At 28.6% G+C, this 24,099-nt stretch overlaps 2 protein-coding genes across 2 annotated transcripts in view; one reads left to right on the plus strand and one right to left on the minus strand.

Annotated features, from left to right (window-relative positions):
- mbc (dedicator of cytokinesis protein myoblast city) overlaps positions 1 to 11,986 on the minus strand; it is a 78,563-nt gene extending 66,577 nt beyond the window's left edge. The window contains exons 1-8 of the mRNA XM_043057605.3: positions 11,678 to 11,986; positions 11,502 to 11,585; positions 9,590 to 9,686; positions 7,196 to 7,292; positions 7,026 to 7,115; positions 5,028 to 5,083; positions 4,479 to 4,608; positions 365 to 513 (exon numbers count right to left, since the gene is read on the minus strand). Coding sequence (XP_042913539.2) covers positions 365 to 513; positions 4,479 to 4,608; positions 5,028 to 5,083; positions 7,026 to 7,115; positions 7,196 to 7,292; positions 9,590 to 9,686; positions 11,502 to 11,585; positions 11,678 to 11,723 — 749 coding nt within the window. The 5' untranslated portion in view covers positions 11,724 to 11,986. The remainder of the gene's footprint in view (positions 1 to 364; positions 514 to 4,478; positions 4,609 to 5,027; positions 5,084 to 7,025; positions 7,116 to 7,195; positions 7,293 to 9,589; positions 9,687 to 11,501; positions 11,586 to 11,677) is intronic.
- Positions 11,987 to 12,091: 105 nt separating this feature from the next.
- LOC107455670 (RING finger protein 145) lies at positions 12,092 to 19,751 on the plus strand. Its single transcript, XM_016073310.4, has 3 exons — positions 12,092 to 12,367; positions 13,493 to 13,743; positions 17,718 to 19,751. The coding sequence occupies exons 2-3, from the start codon at positions 13,596 to 13,598 to the stop codon at positions 19,364 to 19,366; spliced, it is 1,797 nt and encodes a 598-aa protein (XP_015928796.1). The 5' UTR covers positions 12,092 to 12,367; positions 13,493 to 13,595; the 3' UTR covers positions 19,367 to 19,751.
- Positions 19,752 to 24,099: the final 4,348 nt, after the last annotated feature.

Below are 24,099 nucleotides of genomic sequence, written 5' to 3' on the forward strand. Positions count from 1 at the left end.
CTTGTATTGTTAAAAAGCACAGACATGGAATTGACAATGAATTCTATTTGGCAATAACATCACAATGCACTCTGCTAGCATTGATTGTGAAGTAAATAAAACTTAGTCATTAGTAAAGGATCTCTGATAAAATTTGAGCATTTTAACTTATCAGAAAATGATTGAAATTTTAATTGTAAGATTGTAAGACATCATTGTCGAAAACACAAATAGGAGTTTAAAAAACAAGTTGTGAAAAATACTAGTGTTAGCAGACTAAATCAAATTAAATCTTTAAAAGTTAAACATATATCTTAGAAAAAACTATGAATAAAAATAATAATTCTAATATAATTATTTATTTGAAATAAGAGAGATAGTAAACCTTATGTATTTTCCTTCTTTAGCATCATAAAGAGTAAGCAGCAAATCAGCATCGTCACCAACTTGACAAACAAAATTCTTAACTGTTACATAAAAGCTGTGAACAAATCTTAAAGATGACTTCTGGATTTTGCTTTCTTCTTCAAAAGACTAAAACAAAATCTAAAATTAAAATTCTCATTTCCACTAAATTAAAAAGTCTTAAAAAATTCAAACAATACAATAATTATTATTAGAATATTTCAAATAAAAGTATAAAATTTGCATTGGTTTCTTGTTTAAATTTTGCAATCAGAATAACTTTCAGATTAAGGGGGAACAACACAATAAAAAAAGGAAAAAATTACTTTTTTTGATAGTTTATTCTTTTAAAATAATTGTACAAAAATATTGAACTGTTGCAATGGGTTATTGACAGTTTTGGAACAATTAGAAATAAATGTATTGGCCTAGCAGTCAAAGACTATGCTCAAAACAAAGATGATTGCAAACTACTCTAAAAACATATGAGGCATCATATGAGGGTTGATCAAGAAGAAAAATGGCTACTACAACTCGTAGACTAACACTTGAGACTATTGAAGATGATAAAGAAGCATCTTATGGACATTTTATTGATGCATTATAGTTAGTTGCAGCATTTTTTATATTTTTTTAAGATTATTGATCATAAAATTTTAAACACAATTTACTCAAAATGATGTTTCTCGTACTGTATTTCTAACTAGTTCACTGTTCAACTGATTTACTTCAAATTTTGACACAATGTTGGCAATATATACCGTTTTCCTCTTAAGAGCCTCTTAACTGTTTTGCCTTGAATGCTTAGGTTTGCCTCAAAAGTAAGGTGATCTGCAAAACAAGGAAAGCGGTTCAACCAGTTCTATTGTGTAACAAGCTCTACTTAGTGCATGTTTAAGAAAGGGAAAATTTCTTAGCATGGTTTGGAACTGGCTTTTATTTACATTTAGAGCAAAGTAGAGGACTTCATGAAAAAAAAATTTATGTTTAGGCTTTAAGCTTAGTTAACAATTAACTTAGCTAAGTCACAAAATAAAAAATTGATTAGTAGTTTATTGTCCAACAAATAATCAATAAACAGCTCTTTGAACAAATATTTCAAAGCATTTTTTTAGCTCTAAAGTAAACAAACCTACAACATTTGCAAAAAGGAAAAAATACAAATGAAAATTACCAATTTTTCCTACAAATGCCTATTAATTCTTTTTCGTTATCACGTTCAGAGTAATAATCAGGGAAGTAAAGTGGGATAACAACAGTAAGTTTTCAAAACAAAATCAGTAAATTTGGTATGTTCACTAACATTCTTTCCAGTTTGCTTAATCTTTTGAGCTGCAGATATAAGAGCAACTACAATAATTCAAATAAATAGCACTCATAAATAGATTAAATCCTTTTTTGCACAAAGACTTTCATTTATTATTTTAATTTTTTATACTAGAATAATTAATAAAATTCTTAAAGATGTTCTTACACAAAAATACACATTTACAAAACATTTTGGAACATTTTATATAATTACTTAATTAAACTTATATAATTATTTAACTTAACTTATTAATATAACTATAACTTATTATTTTAATTACTAGAGGGCTCCGCCCCCTGCTCGCTGACGCTCGCCAACCCCCTGAGAATTGCTTCGCAAAACCAAGAATGCTTTGATTTCATATATTTCAATATTAAACTGAATATTAACTGTTATCATTGAAAAGAATTAATTTTCTTAAATGCAGAATAAGCAGTGTGTCAATATCAATGTCACTTTTTTTCGTTGACTACAGTTCCTTCTATGTCCTATTTGTTCTTTAAATGAGCCAAAATTGTCAGAAATTAACATCAATGTGCAGATATAATCTTAATATGAAACTTGTTTAAAAAAAATGATAATCACAATAATACAGACTTTGTCCCAAAGAAATGAATATATTTTTAACACATTTAATTCAATATATATATATATATATATATATATATATATATATATATATATATATATATGCAAACACTATAATATTTTTCAATAAGCAATATTGTTAAGAACAGGGTAATTTTTAAAAAAATATTTTAATAATATTCAGCAAAATAACTATAAATGAAAACATTAATTTTGCGGAATTAAAATAAACAATGCACCAATAGCATTTTCTTTACGCTAAATACATTTATAAATTTGACATTATATATATGTTATAATATTTCTCTATATACAATATTGTTAATGACAGGATCATCTTTAATAAATATTTTAATGTTCTCCTTCGTTGTGCATCTTGACAATGCCACATATAATTGACCATGAGAAAAAATAGGCCGTTCAATATATAGCCCAACTTTATCGAAGGTTTGGCCCTGGGCCTTATTAATTGTTAAGGCATAAGCTAATGTAACAGGAAATTGTCGTCGATAAAGCACAAATGGTAAGGAAGAATTACTTGATAATGTATTTAATTCTATTCTTGGAAGATTGACAATACTACCATTTTTATTACCAGTAGCAATTTGGCAAGTCAATACTCTTTTCCCTATTTTAAGAACAGTCAATCGAGTTCCATTGCAAAGGCCATCAACAATAGATATGTTCCTGATCAGCATTACAATGCATCCAACTTTTAATTTGAGCTGATGAGGTGGCAGTCCCGGGAGATTTATGGAGTTTAAATATTCAATAGAATACCTTAAAGTAGCTTCTTCTTCTCTCCCGTCTGATTTATCTACTCCATATAGTGTGGCCTTATCAATACTATAACTTATAACCTCTTCACCTGGCACACGTGATAAAATATTTTCATTAACTTTGTTAACTTCATCATTTTGCGGTGATAATATGATGTGATTAATGAAGTTAGTATTAAGACAATCGATTTTTTCAAAAAACCAAGAAATGATATCTTTACAATAAAGATCAGGAGTGCTTGCATCAAGATGTAAAAGTTCTCCATTGCCAATTGTCAACAACCAATTGGCAAATTCTTGGTTACCAGCTTTAACTCTCATATTAATTGTCAAATGGAGGATTTCAAAAAATGGCCAAAGAAAAGAGTATTTTATAGTTTCATTAATAACCTGCATATGTGTAGCTTTTTTAACGACAGGTAACACTTGTCGAAAATCTCCACCTAAAATGATTATCTTACCACCAAATGGTATCTCATTAGCTAGAAGATCACGAAAAGTTCTATCGATCATTTCTATTGCTTTTCTGGGAATCATACTTGCTTCGTCCCATATAATAACGTCAACATTTTTTAAGCGAATCTTATCACATTTTTTTAAAATACAAATCCCATCGTCACTTAGATCAATAGAATGTAAGGTTCGCATAAGTCTAATTTTATTATAGCAGAGAATAGTTTAACTTTCATAAAAATAGGTGGCAACATTCAGAGATGTAAATAGGACGCTTCGCAAACGCATAGATTTCGCTGTTATTATTTTCCATTAAATACTTTTATAAAATATCTCTTCGCTTATTTACTGTATTGCATATTAATTAAATTCCTTGTCATTCAACTTTATCTTATATGCCGGAACCAGATTAAACTTACGAATTAACGTTTTAGAAAACAAATAATCAGATTAATCAATATATCAATACGAAATAAGTTGAGATGTTGTAAAACTGAAGAATGAAATTCTAACTATTTTGTGATTGGTTGCATCTCTGAAAAAGAAAATTCAGACTTGTAAATCGCTTTTTTAAGCTTGCCGTTTTCAGACATGTGATTGGCTGTTGTGAACGGCGGTTATTCTTCATTATTAACTGAAAAATCGTGCTTTAAAACTAAAATAAATAAAAATTTAAAATTATGTAAAAGATTTGAATGCCCTAAATGTCTTCCCTGAAAGATTCTGAATGAATTGATTCCTTAATCTTAGATTTTCATCACGTAGTTAAAAAGTTTTTCAGGGGACAAAATTAACTGCAAAAACTTTTTTTTAGAATAGAGAGATTATTATAATTATTACTATAATTGTTATTATAATTATTATTATTAATATAATTATTATTATAATAACTTATTATTACAATTACTTAACTTATTAATATAATTACTTAATTAAAATTATATAATTTTATATATTATAATTACATTATTTCCAGTTGACTTTATTCGTTGAGTAGCAGATTCGTGAGCTCTGTACAAATCAATAGCACTTGTAACATCTGGATTTAAAATATTTCCATGTTCATCTCGAACAATAAGATCTAACCCAAGAATTCTATAAAATAAAAACACATTTTTAAGATTTAAGAAATAATAAATTTTTACATGTTTAAAAATTCTCCTTACATTAGCTTCTATAAAACACGAGACAACAATTTTTATATTCAATTATAAGATCTTATTTAATTGTTTGAAAACTAATATTCATTTATGACCCTTTTAACTATCTAATTTGTATCTTATTAAAAAAAAAAATCTGTATGCAGATTTAATGTGTTAGAAAATAAATTTCAAAGGAATTCTCACATTAAAATCAATTAAACAATGAGATACAAATTAAAATATGTTAAAGGAAAAGTCAAATAACTGAATTCTCTCAGAAAGTATAAATGCAAAAAAACTGCATGAAATAGCAAGCCAAATATTGCAAAATCTATAAATAAAAAATTTAAGAAATTTTTTTTAAATACTTACGCATTGCCATAATCAATTTTAGCAGTAGATTTTTGTTTTAATTCCTTTAATTCGTCCTGAAAAATAAGATTTTCTTCTAATAACTTGTAACACAAATATAATAACATTTTGTACAATTAGAATGACACAATTGATGATATTAATGAACCAGGGATTACAAGTCCTTGCAACAGGTTGAAAAAAAACACAGTTAAAACCATCACAACAAAAATAGGATTTTGCTATTTTATGCAGGCAAATATGAAAAAAAAAACTTATTTATTTGGGCCACATAAATAGCAAAATCTTTTTTTTTTCTTAATGAATAATCATTATTTCAAATTAGATTAAGTGTTAAGTGCAAATTTATAAATTTAATAATTCAAAATAACCACATAATTAAAAATTATTAGTAGCATACTGATTTATATATAGTAAAATCCATAATTGTAAATAATACAATATCAAACAAATTTAATTAATAAATAATTTAAAATATAAGTATACATTTTGCAATAAAATAATTCAAAAACCCAATAAAATAAAAATCTTAAAATTAAATTTTTATGTTTTTAATAGTTTGAAGGTACAAATTCAAAACCATTTTTTCAATATAGTTTTTTTTGTAGTAACAATGTTTCCAACCAAATAAGAGTTTGAAAGTGTTATTTATTACTAGTTAAGCATTCTCTATTATTACCTAAAAAAAAAAACTTACTTACAAAATCCTCTTCAAAACTATGTTTTCATAAGCAATCATAAAATAAAATGCTACATTTTTTGGCATTCTTTATCTATTTTCACTCAACAGTTTAATTTTTTTTGTAGAAATACAAATCAACAGCAAAATAATGTCCATCAGTTCCAACCCCCTTTTCTTGAAAATCAAGTAACAAAAAAAAACTACAAATCATTTCTTGTTTCAAGACCAGCTTGAACCAAAATAACTCTCAAATTAACTTAAAAACTTAAATGTTTTCTGATAAATTGTAAAATTTCTAAAATTGGACTGTGATCATTGATATCATTTATTCACAATTAGAATTTAAATTATGGCTCTTAATTAGCTTAAAATAAAAAACTTTATAAACATAATTAGTAGTTCAACCAATCAATTACACCTGCAAATGAAAATCTGATGTAAAGAATGTTTATTTGATTCAAACAAAAAAAAAATAATAAATAAAAAAATAACTATTTGACAAAATGAAATGTGATAAATGGCAATTATCCATGTACATATATATATTAGTCACAGCAAAATTCAATTTAAATAAAATTGGCAGCTTTGACACATCAAGAGTATAGTAATCTAATTAGACTTTATGATAGTTTTCAATTTTGAATTTCATATTCATTTTTCCTGAATTGTTTACCGATTATAGATTCAAAATTCTTTAACAAGACCAACTTCACATGCAAGGCGACAACATTGTTACAGGGCTCTAGTAAAAAGACTTTTCTTTTGAGAAATAAAAAAATTTGTTTTTCTTTTCTTTATACATTTCAGAAGGATTTTATTTTTCTGAAGAATTATATTCAAAAGATGCCTTTCTCATGCATCTGAGGGTATAGAAAGTCTCGTGTTTTTTCTGTTCTAATTTATGAATAAAATATATATTAGTAACATATCTGTCATTATTAAAAGTATCATGCAGAAAGACATTAGTGTTAGAGAGTTTTGTCACAGACAGACCAAAAAAATTCTGCCACAGGGCAAATACAGTTAGAACTTAACTCTTAAAATAAAACAAAACATCAATTTAATAAGTGATTTAGAGTTACCTAGTTGTAGTACTTACAATAGAAATATTTTTATGGAAAATGGGATATGGAAACAAACAAAATTCTTTAATACAACAATTATAAATATCAGAGAAATCAATTATTCTTGTAAATGTTTATAAGAACAAAAACTTGGCAAATAAATATATGTGCTGCATGATATATGATTTGCTTTGAAATCAAGCTAAAATAAAATACTAATTTAAATCACATTTAAGAAGTTAAAACACTAACCACAGGTAGTGTGCCAGACATGATCTTTCTTCGCCATTCAATTAATTCATACATCATAATTCGAATAACCTCAAAGTCAGGATCCCGCAGCTGCATAGTAAAAAGAAATTAATTTGATGCGAGAAAATAATAAATAATTGAATCAATATAAGCATTTGCTTCTAAATTACCACATAAAGTTGTGTCCAAATACTGCCCCATTCACGTAGTACAGCGGTAATTTCTTGAATGATTGGAGGCTCTCTAGGAATAATTGCTTCATGTGGCCTAAATATTTCACAGAAAATGACACAAGTTAAAAATTATAAGTTTATTTACTGTAGTTATTGAAATTCTTTGCAAATAGTTGCAAGAATCTCGTGAATTTGAAACAACTTTAAAAAGTTTTTGGGAAATAGAATCGAATGACTTTGAACAAACTTTAATTAAAAAGTGAAGTGAGAAACTCACTTCTTAAACATACAATAAGGAATAAATGCTCATTACACTGTAAAAATACCTTTAAAGACTGGTGTTACACTAGCATATAAGTGTTACATTGGCATATAAACACACATTAGTATATAAGTGTATAGATTCATTATGGAAAAAAATTACTGAAAAGCCATAATTTCAAGGTCTATATATAGATTTCATGCAAGCATATAGATCTTTAGATTACATGGTCAAAATTTTGGAAAATAGTCTTCCTGATTATTGTTACTAATTTCACTTAGCAAGGGGTTTTATCACAATAATTAGAATCTCAAGTTTCATTTCTAGATTTCTTAACAATTGCAAAGCAAGTAAAGAATTTAACAACCGTGAACAAGTAAAGAATTTAGAAGGGATAAACAAACAGTTGTACTTTGTGAATAGCAATCTAGGTATAAAAGGGATTAAGAAGACCTAAAAAGAGATAAACCTCGGTAAAGTAAGAGTGTAAAAAAATCATTAACTACTTCTATTAATGATGTCAACATCCTCAGAGTTAAAGATTACACAATTATGGTATAAAACATCACAATTATGGTATAAAACATCAAAAAATATAAAACATCAAAACCAATAAAATTACTTATTTTTGAAAAATTAACATAAAAAATATTATCATTTTAGACCAGAAACCGTTTAATATTATGTCAATTATATATTATGGATAATCAAAGAAAAGTTATTCCCAGTTGTGTTAATTGCATAAAAAACAAACCACTTTTATTTTATAACTATTGTCTGGACAGCCAAACGAATTTTCAGTTTACGACTACCTATGTTCGACTCCATTTCCTTGTAATTTTGAACCCAATCCAGAAGACAATGGAACTCCTGTATCAAGTATTATAATAAATTTGACTTAGTGGAGGACATTTTGATGGAACAAACCCACATTTGTGTTGCATTGAGAGGAAAACCGCAAAATCCCCCCACAGTTAGTCTCGTAGCAAGGGGACTTTAGACCATAACCAGCTTACCACTAAGGATATTTTACGTCAGTACTGAGCCGGGTGGGGAATTCGAATCAACCAGGGATTGGCAGAGATTCGAATTTGGTTCACCTAATTGGGGGGGGGGAGTGCTCTATACCCTGAGCCACCAAGGCTCAAAATAAACCAACTGTAGTTGAGCAATTAACGGGAAATCTCCTTTCTGAAAGAGTATTAATTAATCCTCTTTTTACTAACACAGATGGAAACTTTTAAGGTCCATTTCCTATAAATATCAATATTAGAGAAAGGAAAAGCATCATAAAACTTATGTCGTATTTTTGTTTATCATGTACACCAATGTCCTTCACTTGCCAATGATTTGTAATTTTACAATGGAACTTCTCATTTCTTCACAAAAAAATTTTTTCGCTAGATGTGGTTAAGTGTTACTTTTTGTTTTCAGGCAACACCACTAACTTTTTTGGCGCTTAAGCGAAATCAAAAGAACTTCATAAACTTTTGACTGTTCCCAACCATCAAAACAATTTTGGCAGCAAACGGTATTTATTGGGAATTCAAACTTCATGGATCTCCCGATTTTACGGGATACTCTGCGAGGCTGGTGTTAAATCATTTAAAAAGGGCAACTGGTAATGCAAATTTAAATTATGAATATGCAAAATATTCACGTCTTCGTGAATATAATAGATTTTTTCATTTCTTCATATACTAAAAATTTGAGGGGTATTACTTTTACTTTTAAACAGTATTTTATGTTATTTCTAAATAAATATTTGCATGCTGATCAAAAATTTAACATGAACCTGATCAGAGAATATAATTTTTGAGTCTAGAACTGAAACGTTGTCACTCAAATAGATACCACGAATCCGGTGCCACGTTAAATAAATGCATGCAGATAAATTTAATTGTGAATAAGATCTCAAAATTAACAATGTATGGGAATAATTTTTTTTTAACACACAAAGATACTTTTCTAATAACAATAAATTATATTATTCAAACCTCTTACAGCTCTAAAATTTACCAGCCACAGAATACTATAAAGCACTTGGTAACAAAAAATTGCTCCAATATTTACTTCAAAATTCCACTGCTAGGGAATTTTCGTCTATTTTTTTTAATTTCTTGACTTACCCCGTTTTATCAATTATGGATTCCTTAACAGAGACGTAGGATTTTGGGAATATACCCCAAATATTCTTATTCTTTGTTGAGCAACCATAAAACCAATCTAAAAAATAATAAACATAATATTTTTGAACTAAAACATTTTTGTAGCTGACATTTTATAATGCTTTTTTTTAAAAAATACACAGGATATTACTATATACCTACACCTTTTGACAGATACTATGCATAATAATATCACAAAAATCACAAAAAATTTGCGAAATCGAAGAAATTTTTTTAACATGTCTCATTTTTTAAAAAAATGGTCAGAATTCCTATATTTAACCCTACTGCTGTTAGTTTTAGAAAATTTGAATACGACAGAAAATTTGGTAAGTCAGTAACTAGTTTCATCTTTAGAAGTCTGCCAAATTTAACGAAATATATGATGGCATATGGCATCAATATAAAATTTAATGATAACTAAAACACTTTTAAAAAAATCAGTGACTTTCAAATAAATTTTGTCTAAACTAGGTGGCAGTGAAAAGGATGAAACTAGTATAAAGATAAAGTACAAGAATAAAGTAAGAAACTAGTTAAAAGTTTTTAATTTTATCCAAGTCTGCTCTTGACATCAAATTTTAAGGCTATGATGCTAAATGTTTTTTTTTTTCCTTTGCAATAAAAAAATGTAAACAAATACACTTCGTGACTCGCTTAAATGTGGCTATAGGCAATACTTTTTCAGATTGCTCAATTCTCCTTTCAACCGTGCCACTACCTGGTTGGTACCAAAACTTAATTATTTTAGCAACAGAATTGATGTGTAAACCTTCCTGCAAGCCAGCCAAAATACATATTTTCTTTAATTTACAAGTCAAACAACAGGGCAAATTCATCTGGCGTCCTGTCAATTTCAGTTGGGGTGAACTTGTACAGATATAGAAATATTCCCAAAGCACAACATTAAAAAAAACGGAAATAAGAAAATTTAAATTTAAAAACAAGTTTTAAAATTTGTTTTACGGGTTGTATTTTCAGGGATTTCCAATCAGGATATACACACACAATACACATATATATATACACACACAAGGGATATTTTCATATCATGATCTGTCGCCAACTACAATTGCCAAGGTACCAATTAATTTTAAACTTGAAAACTTTATTTAAAAAAACAAGTGGATGTTTGCTTAGGGATGTCTACGAGTTATGCCTTTCAAGTCGATCCTTTTCTCTGATGTTTAAGTTTCTCGCAGGCCGCTACCAGAAGTTGCCAAGAATTTGCGATTATTCAGCCAAAGATCACAACATGGAAATCTCCCACATATATGTTTGGATACATACAAATAGGATGCTTCCATCTTGTGATCTGTTGGGATAACTACAATCGGAAAGGCGCCAAATGGATTTCAAACGTACAACTTTATTTAAAAATAAGTATGTAGAGGTTTGTATTAGGGTGAAATTTCCGTATTGTGATCTGTGGCAGAATAATAGCGAAGTCTTGGAAACTTCAGGGCAGTGACCCGCGAGAAACTAAAAAAAAACATCACAGTAAGGGACCAACTCGAAAGATTGGGCAACCCTTGGGCATACATCTACATGCTTTGTTTTTAAATTTGCAAGTTTAATATCTATTTGGCACCATGGCGATTGTAGTTGGTGCTACAGATCACGATACGGAAATATGCGTTGTATATATTAGGTGACAACGAATTACAACCTTCGAGTTGGTCCCTTTCTGCGATATTTATTTTTAAGTTAATCTCAGGCCGCTTTCCAAGATTCGGCGCTTATTCTGCAGCGAAATTTCTCCCCTTCCAAACTTTTTTCATTTTGTTTTTGAGATTCACATCGAAAATTTACAATGTACACATTTTTCTCATTTTAAACAGTATTAAGGTAGTTAACATAAAATATTATTTACCAGAATTTTCCTGCAAAATATAAACGGTTTCACCCACCAACAAGTGAAGTCTATGAGTTCCATTTTGCTGAAAGTTGCATACAGCTTAAAAGAAATAAAGGAAAAATATATCATTAAAAACCATTATCATATTAAAATAAGGTAAACAAACTTTTAGCTTTAAGTTTCCAGCTTACCGACTCCATACTTCGCACGATCTTTTACATATGTCCACTTAGACATTGTTACAAGCTTATAAACTAGAGGTATAACCCATTATAATTAAATATTTAATTAAAAATTAATAAATAGTTTAATATATTGTGTAAACTGCACACTTCCGACACAAAAAAAAATCGAATTCCTATATCAAAACAAAGAAAGTTGCCAAAACATAATCTCTTAATTTACTTTAAAGTTTTAAGATCCTAGAACTAGGTTACCGAGTGCCTAACTGTAACATCTTGCGAAATCGGTTCCACAAACTGTCACTGTGTTCGTGACTAAGAAAAATAAATAAACGCAAATTTCACGAATATTGACAAGGTCCAAGTCCATAACTTTGCAAGAGAAAACAGATTGTCCTTGTAAATTTCTGATTCGAATAATAATTTGAAGGAAATGATCTCTAATTTGATGGATCGTAGTCAAACATATCATCTACCTCGTTTAATTTTCTGTTAATTCGCTGAATCATCTTTGAAAATGTATTTGTGTAAAATAGGGTAGAAATTTCTTATCGTTTACGTCAGTTCTCTACCAGAAATATTTGATAACTCATATGTGAGTCAGTTGTTGCTTTGGCTGAATATAGCAAAAGTTCAATCGTAAGAATTAAATGGCCAGATGTATAATAATAAAACGCTATAACGAAGCGCTGAATGAAGGTATAGTTTGGATATTCCTTTTTAGTAGTTTTATTCGTCTGATCAATTACTAAAAATAAAACAAATCTCATGCAGAATTACTCAATAGATTACAATTTCCACTATTTTTCAAATAAAACCATAGTACCTACATATAGTAGAAATTAAGGTTTCTTTAATAGATTATTTTGGTGTAAAATAGAAATTTAGAAAAATATTTTCATAAATAGTTGTGTTTTTCTAATATAAAGCTTACATTTTAAAATCTGTTCGTATATAATAAACTCCTTACCAAAAGCCTAAGTGCATATACAGTTAATATAATGCAATATTTGTCATTAGATATTTTCAACTGCCAGGTGTGTGTGAAAATTATTATTGCTACTCAGCTGTTCTGCAAAAAATTGAAACCTGCCGTCATATTTCAGGAATTTTTTTAAAACAATCATCTTTAACGGGTCAATACCATCATTTAATTGTTTTGGCAAAAGTCCTTCTGCAGAACTTCTTGAATGAAATTCATCATTTGTAGATGTTAAGAAGTCACGTTGAAACTCAAAGAAAAATGGTAAATAGCCACTAACACAGAGGCAAAAGGGCCATGAACTTCATTCAACCTTGTCTTTGTTCTCTTTCTCTGTTCAACCTTTTAAATGAAAGTGTTAGTTAAAAAAATAAAAATAAAGCAGTATGAAATTAATTTCTTTCCATCTTTTTATATTAACTATAGTTTTTTTAGTCAAATGACCATGATATTGAACTCTCCAAGCAAGAGTAAAGCTAGAACTTAATAACAGTTTAGTGAGGAATGATGCTTCATAAAAAGTATGATCTTCATCTTTCAAATTTTCTAAGTATTTATTGAATGACCTAGTATTAAAAAATTATTGGTTTAATATTAATCATGGTGATTTAAAACTGAAATTAATTCTCTGAACTGAACATTCTTCCTGAGTTTTTTATATTGTTATGCTGGTAAAGCTTTCCTCTTGCAGTAAAAAATTGGTTTTCCCTATGCTGATCAATAAGAAAGTAGTGTGTAGCTAGGAAATTTATATATACAGCTTTGCCTATAAACTCACTTTGATGGTTAACATTCTAACAAGTAAATTGTTGCTCTATTATGAACTATTTTGTTCTTTTCAGGTTTGCTGAACTTCTGGCTGAAATCTTAAATTCAATGTTTTCCCTGTCGTCCAAAATTATACTTATTAGTTTTACTCCTATTTTTGCCTGAAAAAATAGGTAAATGTTTACCATGGAGGCAGCTGTTGGTGTTATCATGAGGGTGCCTGGTCTTTTTATAATAGACTATTGGTGGCAACATGATAGATCAAAGTCATTTCCTCATTCTGTCGAACTTGGCCAAATTTTGGACTGTGTTATCATCAATTTGGGTAATTTTTTTTTGTATTGTTTACATTTTTAAAATTTGTTTAATATTAATATAAGGCTAGAATATAGACAATGTCAAACTTTATCTATATGGAGGTAGGTATCCTAAGATAGAATCAATTTATCACGTCTTATATATTAGTAAATTGAAATTGTATTATTGTTGTGATAATTACGCTACATTACTCCCCTGCCAGAATTTTATCTGTGATAGAATTCAATGAATGGATATCACTAGTTGATTCATTGCCATTCTTGAAAAAACCAGAAGGGTTGTGTTAAGTTCACTGGATTTTGAGCTCTGGTTGGGAGAGTTGTATTAAGTTCACAGTTGTGTATATCGTCACTTGTGTGTTGCTAATTGCAGTCAAATGTATACAGGCCAAAATTTTGTGTAATCTAGAGTGAGTAGCAACAGAGTATTGAGGACAATGTCGCAGTCACAAATAGCAAGTCAACTGTTCAATGTGGACGATCTATCAAAGTAGGCGTGTTTAGATCATTTAAGGGTCACCAATGTGGGGCTAGAATACCGACAATGTCAAACTTCATGTATCCAAAAGTACCCCAAAATTGAATCGAATGAACACATCTTATATAATGAATTTGAATTTTATCTTAGCAGTGGTAGGTACACTGCAATAATCTATGTATATAAAAATGAATGTCTGTGTGTGTGTGTCTTTTATAGTCTCTTAAACCATTCAACCGAAATTGATGAAATTTTGCATACAGATAGTTTGAAGCAAGGTCACTGTCAATATTAGGACATTCTACAACGAACCATTCGAGCGGGATGAGAGCAAAACGAAAAAGAATTTTCTGATTGGTTAAGCGTTAACCATTGTTTTAAATTTAACTGTAGGCGATTCAATTTTTCACATATTCATAAGATAACACCGTGTTTTTTTTTGTCTTTTTTTAATTTTAATAATTTTTTTAAGCTCAATTCTAATAAATTAATTATTCAAAAACAAAAGTCATTGAAAAAAAAATTATTTATATATTCATTCATATATGTTGGTTTCTTATGTATTAATTGAAATAAGAAAATAACTTATGTTCTAAAAAGCAAAGTTAATGGGAAATTAGTTTTGAAAAACAGTAGAAAGTTGCCTTTTACTGATGATGAGTAATTACTGTCTACTACTGATAATAATATGTACAGCTGGTATTATGGTAATTGGTGTAGATTTGATAAGAATTCTACAACTGGTTTTCGGTAGTTTCAGAAAATATTTTTTCAGTTATAGCAAAGATAGTGTATTAATAATTTAATACATTAAAATGAAAAGAACTTTGTTCCACCACTAGTTATAGTAAATTAAAGGTCAGATAGAGAAATGGTCATGCTCCAAAATTCTTATCAAGTTCTTAAAAGAATTCTTTCTTTTTTTAAGTAAAAAAAACTCAAAAATTTTCTTTCGTTTGCTGGCAAATGTATTTTTCCCAAAACTGAAATGTTCAAGGATTATGTAATAAGTACCAAATATACTAATACAGGTATAAAATATTATATTGATATATTTGATGACTATTAAAACAGCACCAAGGCTAAGCAGTTTTAACATCAATACTTTAGCAGTAAGAGTTTAATGGTGCCTCAAAAGGAATATGTACTGGAGAAGATTGCATCGTAAATTTTTGCCATCATGAGTTGGCCGTGATTAAAAACATCATACTATAATAGCATATCTAAATACATTTTGTCTTTATTCTAATGGGATGAATTACAAAAAACGAATATTGCTTACTTCAATAACGTAAACCCACCGGAAAAGGGCAGCAGATAATATTAAATAAAAAAATTTTAATTTTTTTAGCTGTATTAATTGAAAAGCTTCGCGGAAAAACCTGAACTAGGGGAGAGGCATTTTCAGAATGAAAAAAAGTTCTATCCAAACTATTTTATTACTAATTTATTAGAAGCCGGGATTAATAATTCTTTGCTTTATTTCATTTATCACTGCCTAATTTAAAATAAAAGTCATGTAAGCATACTAAAAACTGATGTAGATTAGTAACATTAACGTTAAAGTGATGACAAAAACAGTTTTGCTACATTAAACATACCTATATTGATGCACCACTTTTTGTTTTTTTTCTCTGAATCATTAATTTTTCTAAAAAAGATCTTTTTCTGTATTCATGGTTAACAGTTTCTGATTTTCTATTTCAACCTTCATTTGCAAATAAGCTGAGCTGAAGTCAACTTTAGAAAATACCCTATCACTAACTTATGCAAAAATATCTTCAGTTCAAGAGTGTGGGTATTTTTATACTTTTATTTATAGTAATCAGCACATAGTCTGATAGATCTGTTTTGTTTTACAATCAGAATTATGGGTGTGGTCCAATTTGTTACCCTTTGACAGAAATTAAATGCCATGATGTACCCAGCCTATGTACTTATTTTAGTTCCATGCATGCATATGAAAAAGCTGTTTATAAATTATTCGTATGATAAAGAAAATAATAAGAATCCTAAAGTAAAATGCCTATGCCTATTGAATATATAAATTTAAAAAAATATGAATGATTCTTTTTTTTTTTTTTTTTTGAGAAAAACGACTTTAAGATTAGTTAAACTAATGTGCATACACCACCTAATCATAGCCCAGCACCTAGCCTCTTTTCTAGAGCTCTATCTTTTAATGGCCATGGTAGAAAGGCCACATAATTTTAACCTTGGTCAGATTAAGTGGACAGCGCCTGAGCTGGTTCTCCAGCTCTCCAAACTTCTACACCACGACCAATGAGAGGACTTTCCTGGCAGATTTAACGGGCAACCTTTCTGCATAAACATGCTGATCATTTTGTGCTCTCCAAGATCGAACTCACATCCCCCAGCTCCCCAACCAGCCATGTGAACAAGATCTTCACTGACTGCTTCAGTGGAGCACTTCTTTATGTGTACTTTTAAAGTTGAAATTTTTATTCTTAAAAAACAAAATTTATCTTTTATTTAGATGTATATCAAATAAATAAATCAAATTTAACATTTTTCATCCCTTTTTATGTGTCTTAAAAGATTTAAGAACTCTCCAATCAAGAAACTGGTCATTGAAACAATCAATGGCTGAGAGACTGATTAAAAAATAATTTTTTTATCAACACTAGAAAAGATTGTTTCTATTTCTAATAAATAAACAGCAAGTGACACAGTGGGAAATTAATGCATATCAGTTAAAATGATTAAAAAAAACTGCCTCATTATAGACTGATTATTATAGTTATTTTCTTCTCAAGAAAAACACAGAATTATCTAAAAGTAATTCAGAAATATGAATGAGTTTCCTGATGATAGGTAAACCAGCCAATCTGGGTAACTAATCAACTCCTTCAATCCTGCAATGCTTTCTCATTAGAAATATGCTCTCTCATGCTTTCATTGCATCAGACAGGCCTTTAACTTTGGCAAGTTTCTCTCATATCCAAACAGTTGTCGTAAATCAAATGCTGGAAGTTAAAATAATCAAAACTTCAAACAATAAATTTATTTTATTTACAAATATTAAATGAATAAGCCAGAACTACTGACAGATTTCTGCTTAATTGATATAATGATTTATTATTATGAAAATTTCTTGATTTTATAAATTTAAAATAACCAAACAAAAATTTTGGCTTTCTATTAGTTTTACGGGTATACTAAATAAGAAATGCAGGTTTTGAAATCATAGGTAGACCAAGCAAAAAACAAAGAAATCAAGTAAGATACCTTTCTTCTAGAACCTCTTATCCTAGTTAAGCTCATGCTTGAGTTTCTTTATAGTTTTAAATAAGATATCAGATTATGCATTAAAATTATTTTCCAGTTAATATCAACTTTCTTTGGTACATATTTTCTGTTCTACCTATAAATTTGCTTTTGTTTTTGCTCATTTTAAAGCTTCCAATTTTAATAAATAAAAATAAATTTTTATTAATCCAAGATATTTCTTACTATCTTTGAAACATTGCTTTTATTTTGCAGTTCTTTTACATGGGTTTCTTTTGTTGCTGCTGCCTTTGAGACACGTTCAAGCATTATATTCCCATTTCGTTAGTGGTGTGATAATAATAAGTTGCCATGCTGTATCCAGTGTATACATTGAAACTGAAAGCAACAGGATTGAAAACAAGGAAGAGGATCCATACTTTTTAAGGAGACAATTGGTGACAATAGGATTTCATTGTTTTATGGGTGGATTAATTGCATACTTGTTGAAAGGCCCAAGGCTCTTTATTCCACCAATAGTTCTTGTGTATGCTCTTCCAGTTATTGCATGTCTTGGAAACTTGCCAATAAATACTCTTCCTTTCTTCCATAATTTTGGTACTGCTGTAACTGGATTTAATGTCTTTCTGTATATAACGTACCAAATTCCAACCATTGTTGATTGTGCCAAACTAGCTTATTTAGATGCAGTTACAGTGACAGAAACCTTTGGACTTGGTAGATTATTCATTATTTTGTGGAATAAACTGTTTGTACCTACTCATTTTGCGCTATTTTGGCTGATCGAATTTTTTGTAAAGCTTATTGGTACAATGTACCAAATGGACAGGATGGCTTGGAGTAATGAATGGTATCTAATAATACTAACTACCATTAGTTCAATTTGTGCCAGTCCAGTCACACTTGTTGCCACTTCTGTGAGTGTATCATATTTATCTTTCTTTATATTGTGTTCAACCAGGGCATACCTCCAAGGATACTCCGCCTTTTTCCATGATAATCCAATGCACAGTGGCTGGACTGAAGGCCTAACTCTAATGCTGCTTTCTTTTCAAACTGGATTAATAGAAATGAAAATGCGTGCAAGAATGGCTGTCTTGACAATAATATTGTTTATTGTTCTCTCTTCTTTACTTCAATCAATGCTAGAAATTGCCGAACCTGTTGTGTTGGGCCTCAGTGCTTCCCGAAGCCGTAGCCTTTGGCGCCATTTTCGAGCACTTAGTTTGTGTTTTGCTCTTTTAATTTTCCCCCTTTATCTCACTAAGGTTCTATCGGCAGTATTTCCGATTGATTTCTGGATGATGGTTGTTTTATCCAGTTGCACTTTAACTTCTGTACAAGTGCTTGATTTACTTGTTGTACATTCTCTGTTTCTTTATGATTCTGCAAGATATGAACCATGGGAAAATTTAGATGATATAGTTTACTACACACGTGCAGTAACCAAAGTACTTGAGTTTTTTGTTGCAATATTTGTTGTGGGTATGGGTCTTTGGGAATCCACCTCCGGAAAATGGAATTGGATTAATGCTTCCATCTTGCTCATTCATTGTTATTTTAATGTTTGGCAACGCCTTCAGACTGGATGGAAAAGCTTTTTGCTGAGAAGAGAAGCTTCCAAGAAGGCAAAATCTTTACCGTCTGCTACAAGTGAACAACTTACTCTTCTTGATGATGTCTGTTCCATTTGTTTTGGAATTATGACTGCTGCCTGTGTTACTCCTTGTCAGCATTATTTTCACAGGACATGCTTAAGAAAATGGCTTTATGTCCAAGATAAATGCCCACTTTGCCACAGTGTAGTTACACTATCTTCTTCTCCTAAGGAAAACTCTGAATCTGCCCAAAATCCTGTGGTATTAAACGATCCTCAACAAAATGATATAGCTGCAGCTCAATGAGCTTCCATTACTCAAAATATATATTTTAAGCAATCTGTAAATAGGAGTATACTAAATATTTCAAATCTAACTTCATGTAGTGTGTTAAAATATGTTGTTTATTTTATTGAAATAATCTGATTTTTTGTAAATACTCATTTTTATCCTTACATATACATAGATATTCTAGCTTCAAACGTATGTCTGAATCTAAAAAATATTTTTGTAATTTTAAAGTAACTGACAAATTATATTGAGTTTAATCATAATTTGTGTATCTAAAACATTTCATCTATGTTGTAAATTTTCTCATATCTGTTAGTTAATTGTTATAAATTTATGTAAAAGTTTTTGATGTTCATTTTAAAAAGATTTTAACTGTCATTAAAATTTCAATTTATATGGATTTGATTGTGATGCTCTTCTTTTAAACACAACAAAACGTAAAATATGTGAAGTATTACAAAACAGTAAGTTTGATTCAACATATGCTGCATGGTACAAGAAACTTATTATTACAAGTTTCCAAGTCACTGTCAAACAACTAATATTAAAGAACAAACAATGTGTGTTTATAACAAGTTAAAAATTTCTAACTTTTCGTTATTCCAATTTTTTTTATTTTTTTAACTTTTTTAGGTAAATACATTTTTCTATTGTTTGCCTCTTCTAATATAGTTTTATGCTGATTTCAAATCTAAAAAACATTTTGCTTTATGACAAGTAAAAGAATACAAAATATTTGATTCTATAATAACAGAACTTTCTTTGAAAGAAACGCGCAACGCAGCAGAATTTTCAAAAGAAAGAATAATTAAAGAAAAAAGAAAACAATGGAAATAAAAATGTGGCCTCCGAAGCCGACGACTCCAGGGGGTACCAGCTCCAGAAGCCATGGAACAAAACCCTTTCTATTGAGAGAGCCAGACAAATGTCAAAATTAGCTCCCTCAGTACCCCGAAGATTTTGAAAAAGTCCAGGACGAAATACATAAAATCAAATCAGAAGAGAAATTTCAAACAAAATCTTGAGTATATAATACAAAAAGGAAAATACAAGAACTCACAGTAAACTGGTCAAACAGCAATTTCATGAAACTAACTCAATGCAAAAGAAACATTTGAAATAAAAGAAAAACAACGCTCTCTATTATAATGCACAGTAGGAAGAAAGGATAGGTAAAGATTAATATAATGCTTAACTGTGGCTGCTCAGTCAAGACTAATTTCGCCCTGTTAAAAGAAATAATAAACTGATATTCCTCAATCATTTTTTTAATCAAAAATTTACCATTACAATAATTATAAGGAAAATCATTATTTCTCAAATTTTTCACAATCTCCTGAAAACATTCAACATTATTGCAAATTTTTTTAACTCTAGACAATTGCAAAAAAACTAAATTTTTGAAAATTTTATTGTAGAAATTAGTATTAAAGTTATAGAAAAAAATTATTTTAAATTTAAAACCCTTTCGTTTATCAAAAACAACAATTTGAATTATTTTATCAACAATATCAATTTTAAAATCTAAATATTCAACATTTGAGCAATCTTGTTAGTTTTTTTCAAAACCAAATCTTTAGGATAAATAAAAAATAAACTACATTACTGAAAATAAAACTATAATTGTCACAATTAAACAAAATCAAATGATCAATATATCTAAATACATTAAACTCAAGAAATTTAGCTTCAAAAAATATTAGCAAAAGCACCAGAGAAGGAATTGCCTTGTTCCAATAATTTGTTTATAAAAATCCAGACCATTAAAAAAGTACATTCTCAAAAAGATATCTCAATACTAGAAATAACATTATTATTGATATAATCCAAAACATGAACTTTACTTTCTATAACAATATTTTTCTAAGAAATTTAAAAAAGTTTTACTAATAGTATCAGAATCGTAACAATTAGTACCACACCAGGGGTCTGCTTAGAAGATCACAAAATATCTTTTCATGAAAACGGGTCCTTCACAAAATAATTTATCTTTTAATCAGACCCTCAACAAATTTGTTTATCTTCATTATTGTTTTGTTAATCTAATAAACCCTTCCAGGGGTGGGGAGAAAGAAAGACGGTTCGAAACAAACTAAGTTTCCCTAAGTTTGAATTCCGAATATTTCTGCTTTTTACAAACACCGTGTGTGCATTCTTATTAATATTAAATCATAATTTTTTTTGTGAATAAATAATTGATGAATTTATATTTATTCATAATATCAATTACTAGAATATTATGTAAATAAAAATTAATTTTTGACAATTTTTTAAATAAAGTATTATAAATTTAAGAATTGATTGATATTAAGAATTGAAGTTTACTTATTGAGTAACATATTAAAAGTTATGTATAACTAAGTTGTGTTATTAAAAATATGTCAATTGAAATTATTAAAAATGTGAGTGATTTGTATCCATTATTCGTTAGAAATGAATATTCTGTGTTGAGCAGTGTAGGCTAAAAACCAAATATTTGTATGTTGCATCTCTAATTTAGTAGCAATTGTTGAGCAGAATCTTGTATCTATTTACAATTTAAAAACTTCTTGAAAAGATTTTTTGCAATGACAGGATCCTAATTGCGCAAATTCACAAAAGCAGGACTTTGGTTGAAAGAATGTGACTTAATGCTTATTTCATATTCACAAATTATGAATAGTTTTTTTACGAAACAGGACCTTTCACAAAATGTCTGGACTGACCCCTGCACACCCAATAAACCTAAATTTGACCAGACATTCATGAAATTTAACAACAGGAAATAAATATGGAAATGTAATCCTATTTAACTTAAATTTTGATTTTTTCTAAATGCAATAATCCTTTTTTCAATAACTTTCTTATCTTCTTTTAATTTTAAATACGTATTATTAGCATTGTATTCCCCAAAAATCAGTTTTTTTTAAAAATATTTACACATAATACAAAAATTATTTGATGCTTTATCAACAACAGTAACAATAAATTTATCTTTAAGAATTTTAATATTTCTAGACAAATCAAAATCAATAATAGTACCACTAGGATATGAACAAAAACTGGTATTAAATAAATTAAATTTAACTCTTTCAATAATTTTAGTTTTCCACTCCGAGAAACCCTCAACGGGCCAAAGATATTTTCTGGAAATTTTTGCTAAAAAAAAATCAAAATCTCCTTTAATGGATAAAATAAAATCTTCATTTTAAATCTTGTTCTAAATTTTAAAACTTTACTTAAAATATTAATTAGATCTTGATTACCAACAATCTCTAAATTTCCCGTAATAATATGACCATAATCAATATATTGAGAAAATTCCATTTCATTACAATAACAATCAAATTTTGAAATACAATTTAAATTCGGACTTAAAAAATTATACTTACATACCATTTTTCAAAGTGTAGAAGAATATTTATAAGCAGCTGTAATCTTAATTTGCTTTAAAGAAAAAATTGCTTAAACGTTGAATATTTAGATTTTAAAATTGATGTTGTTGATAAAATAATTAAAATTGGTGTTTTTGATAAATGAAAGGCTTTTAAATTTAAAGTTATTTTTTTCTGTAACTTTAATACTAATTTGTGCTATAAAATCTTCGAAAATTTAGTTTTTTCACAATTGTTTAGAGTTAAATAATGTTGAAAGTTTTCAGGAGGCTGCAAATCATTTGAAAAATAGTGATTTTCCTTATAATTATTGTAATGTTAAATTTTTGATTAGGAAAATGATTGAAGAAATATTAGTTTATTATTTCTTGTAACAGGGCGAAATTAAAGTCTTGACTGAGCAGCCCCAGTTAAGCATTATATTAATCTGTTACGCAATCTTTACCTATCCTATCCTTCTTTTTCTTCCTACTGTGCATTTTAATAAAGAGCGTTGTTTTTCTTTTATTTCAACAGTTTCTTTTACAAGTTACGAGTTAATTTCATGAAATTGCTGTTTGACCAGTTTACTGTGAGTTTCTGTATTTTCATTTTTGTATTATATATTTTCAAGATTTTGTTTGAAATTTCTCTTCTGATTTGATTTTATGTATTTCTTCCTGGACTTATGTAAAAGCTTCGGTGTACTGAGGGAGCTAATTTTGACATTTGTCTGGCTCTCTCAATAGAAAAGGTTTTGTTCTATGTCTTCCGGAGCTGGTACCCCCTGAAGACGTCGGCTTCGGTGGCCATATTTTTATTGCCATTGTTTTCTTTATTGCTTCAATTTTGCTTTATCACCTTAGGTTTTTAAGATATTGACAAAAATTAATAATTTTTCTCATAATTTTTGTTGAAATTACAGAATAAAGCTTTCAAGTTCTTTACTAATTAATCACTTTTTTTAAAGATATTTTATTCTTTTTTGAAAAAATTTATGCACAATGATATAAATTTTTCAAAAAAGAAATATGTCTTATAGCATGCCTTTAATTATTTTTATAAACTAAAAATTTTTCTCTTATTTTAATGAAAGAAAATTTTTAGAAATGTGCATATAAAATAGTATAAGAGGATAATTTAAAATATGTTGAGGATCAAATTCATGTTATTACATATTTGGTTTATTTTTGCAGTGGAAAATGCCCTTTTCTGAGAGGCAACGTCCTATCCTTTTTTATTCCTAGAGAGAACTGTGTTTAATATGTATTTTTATTTATCAATACTTCATATTTATACTTGGAATAGCTAATAATTATCTCTACACCAAAATGTTCGGTTTGTAATAATTGTCAAACTATGCCAAAAAGGGTTTTTGACATGACAGTTAAAACC

Source organism: Parasteatoda tepidariorum, chromosome 7, assembly GCF_982258835.1.
Source record: "Parasteatoda tepidariorum strain Cologne lab strain chromosome 7, Ptep-v5.0, whole genome shotgun sequence".
Lineage (NCBI taxonomy): Eukaryota > Metazoa > Arthropoda > Arachnida > Araneae > Theridiidae > Parasteatoda > Parasteatoda tepidariorum.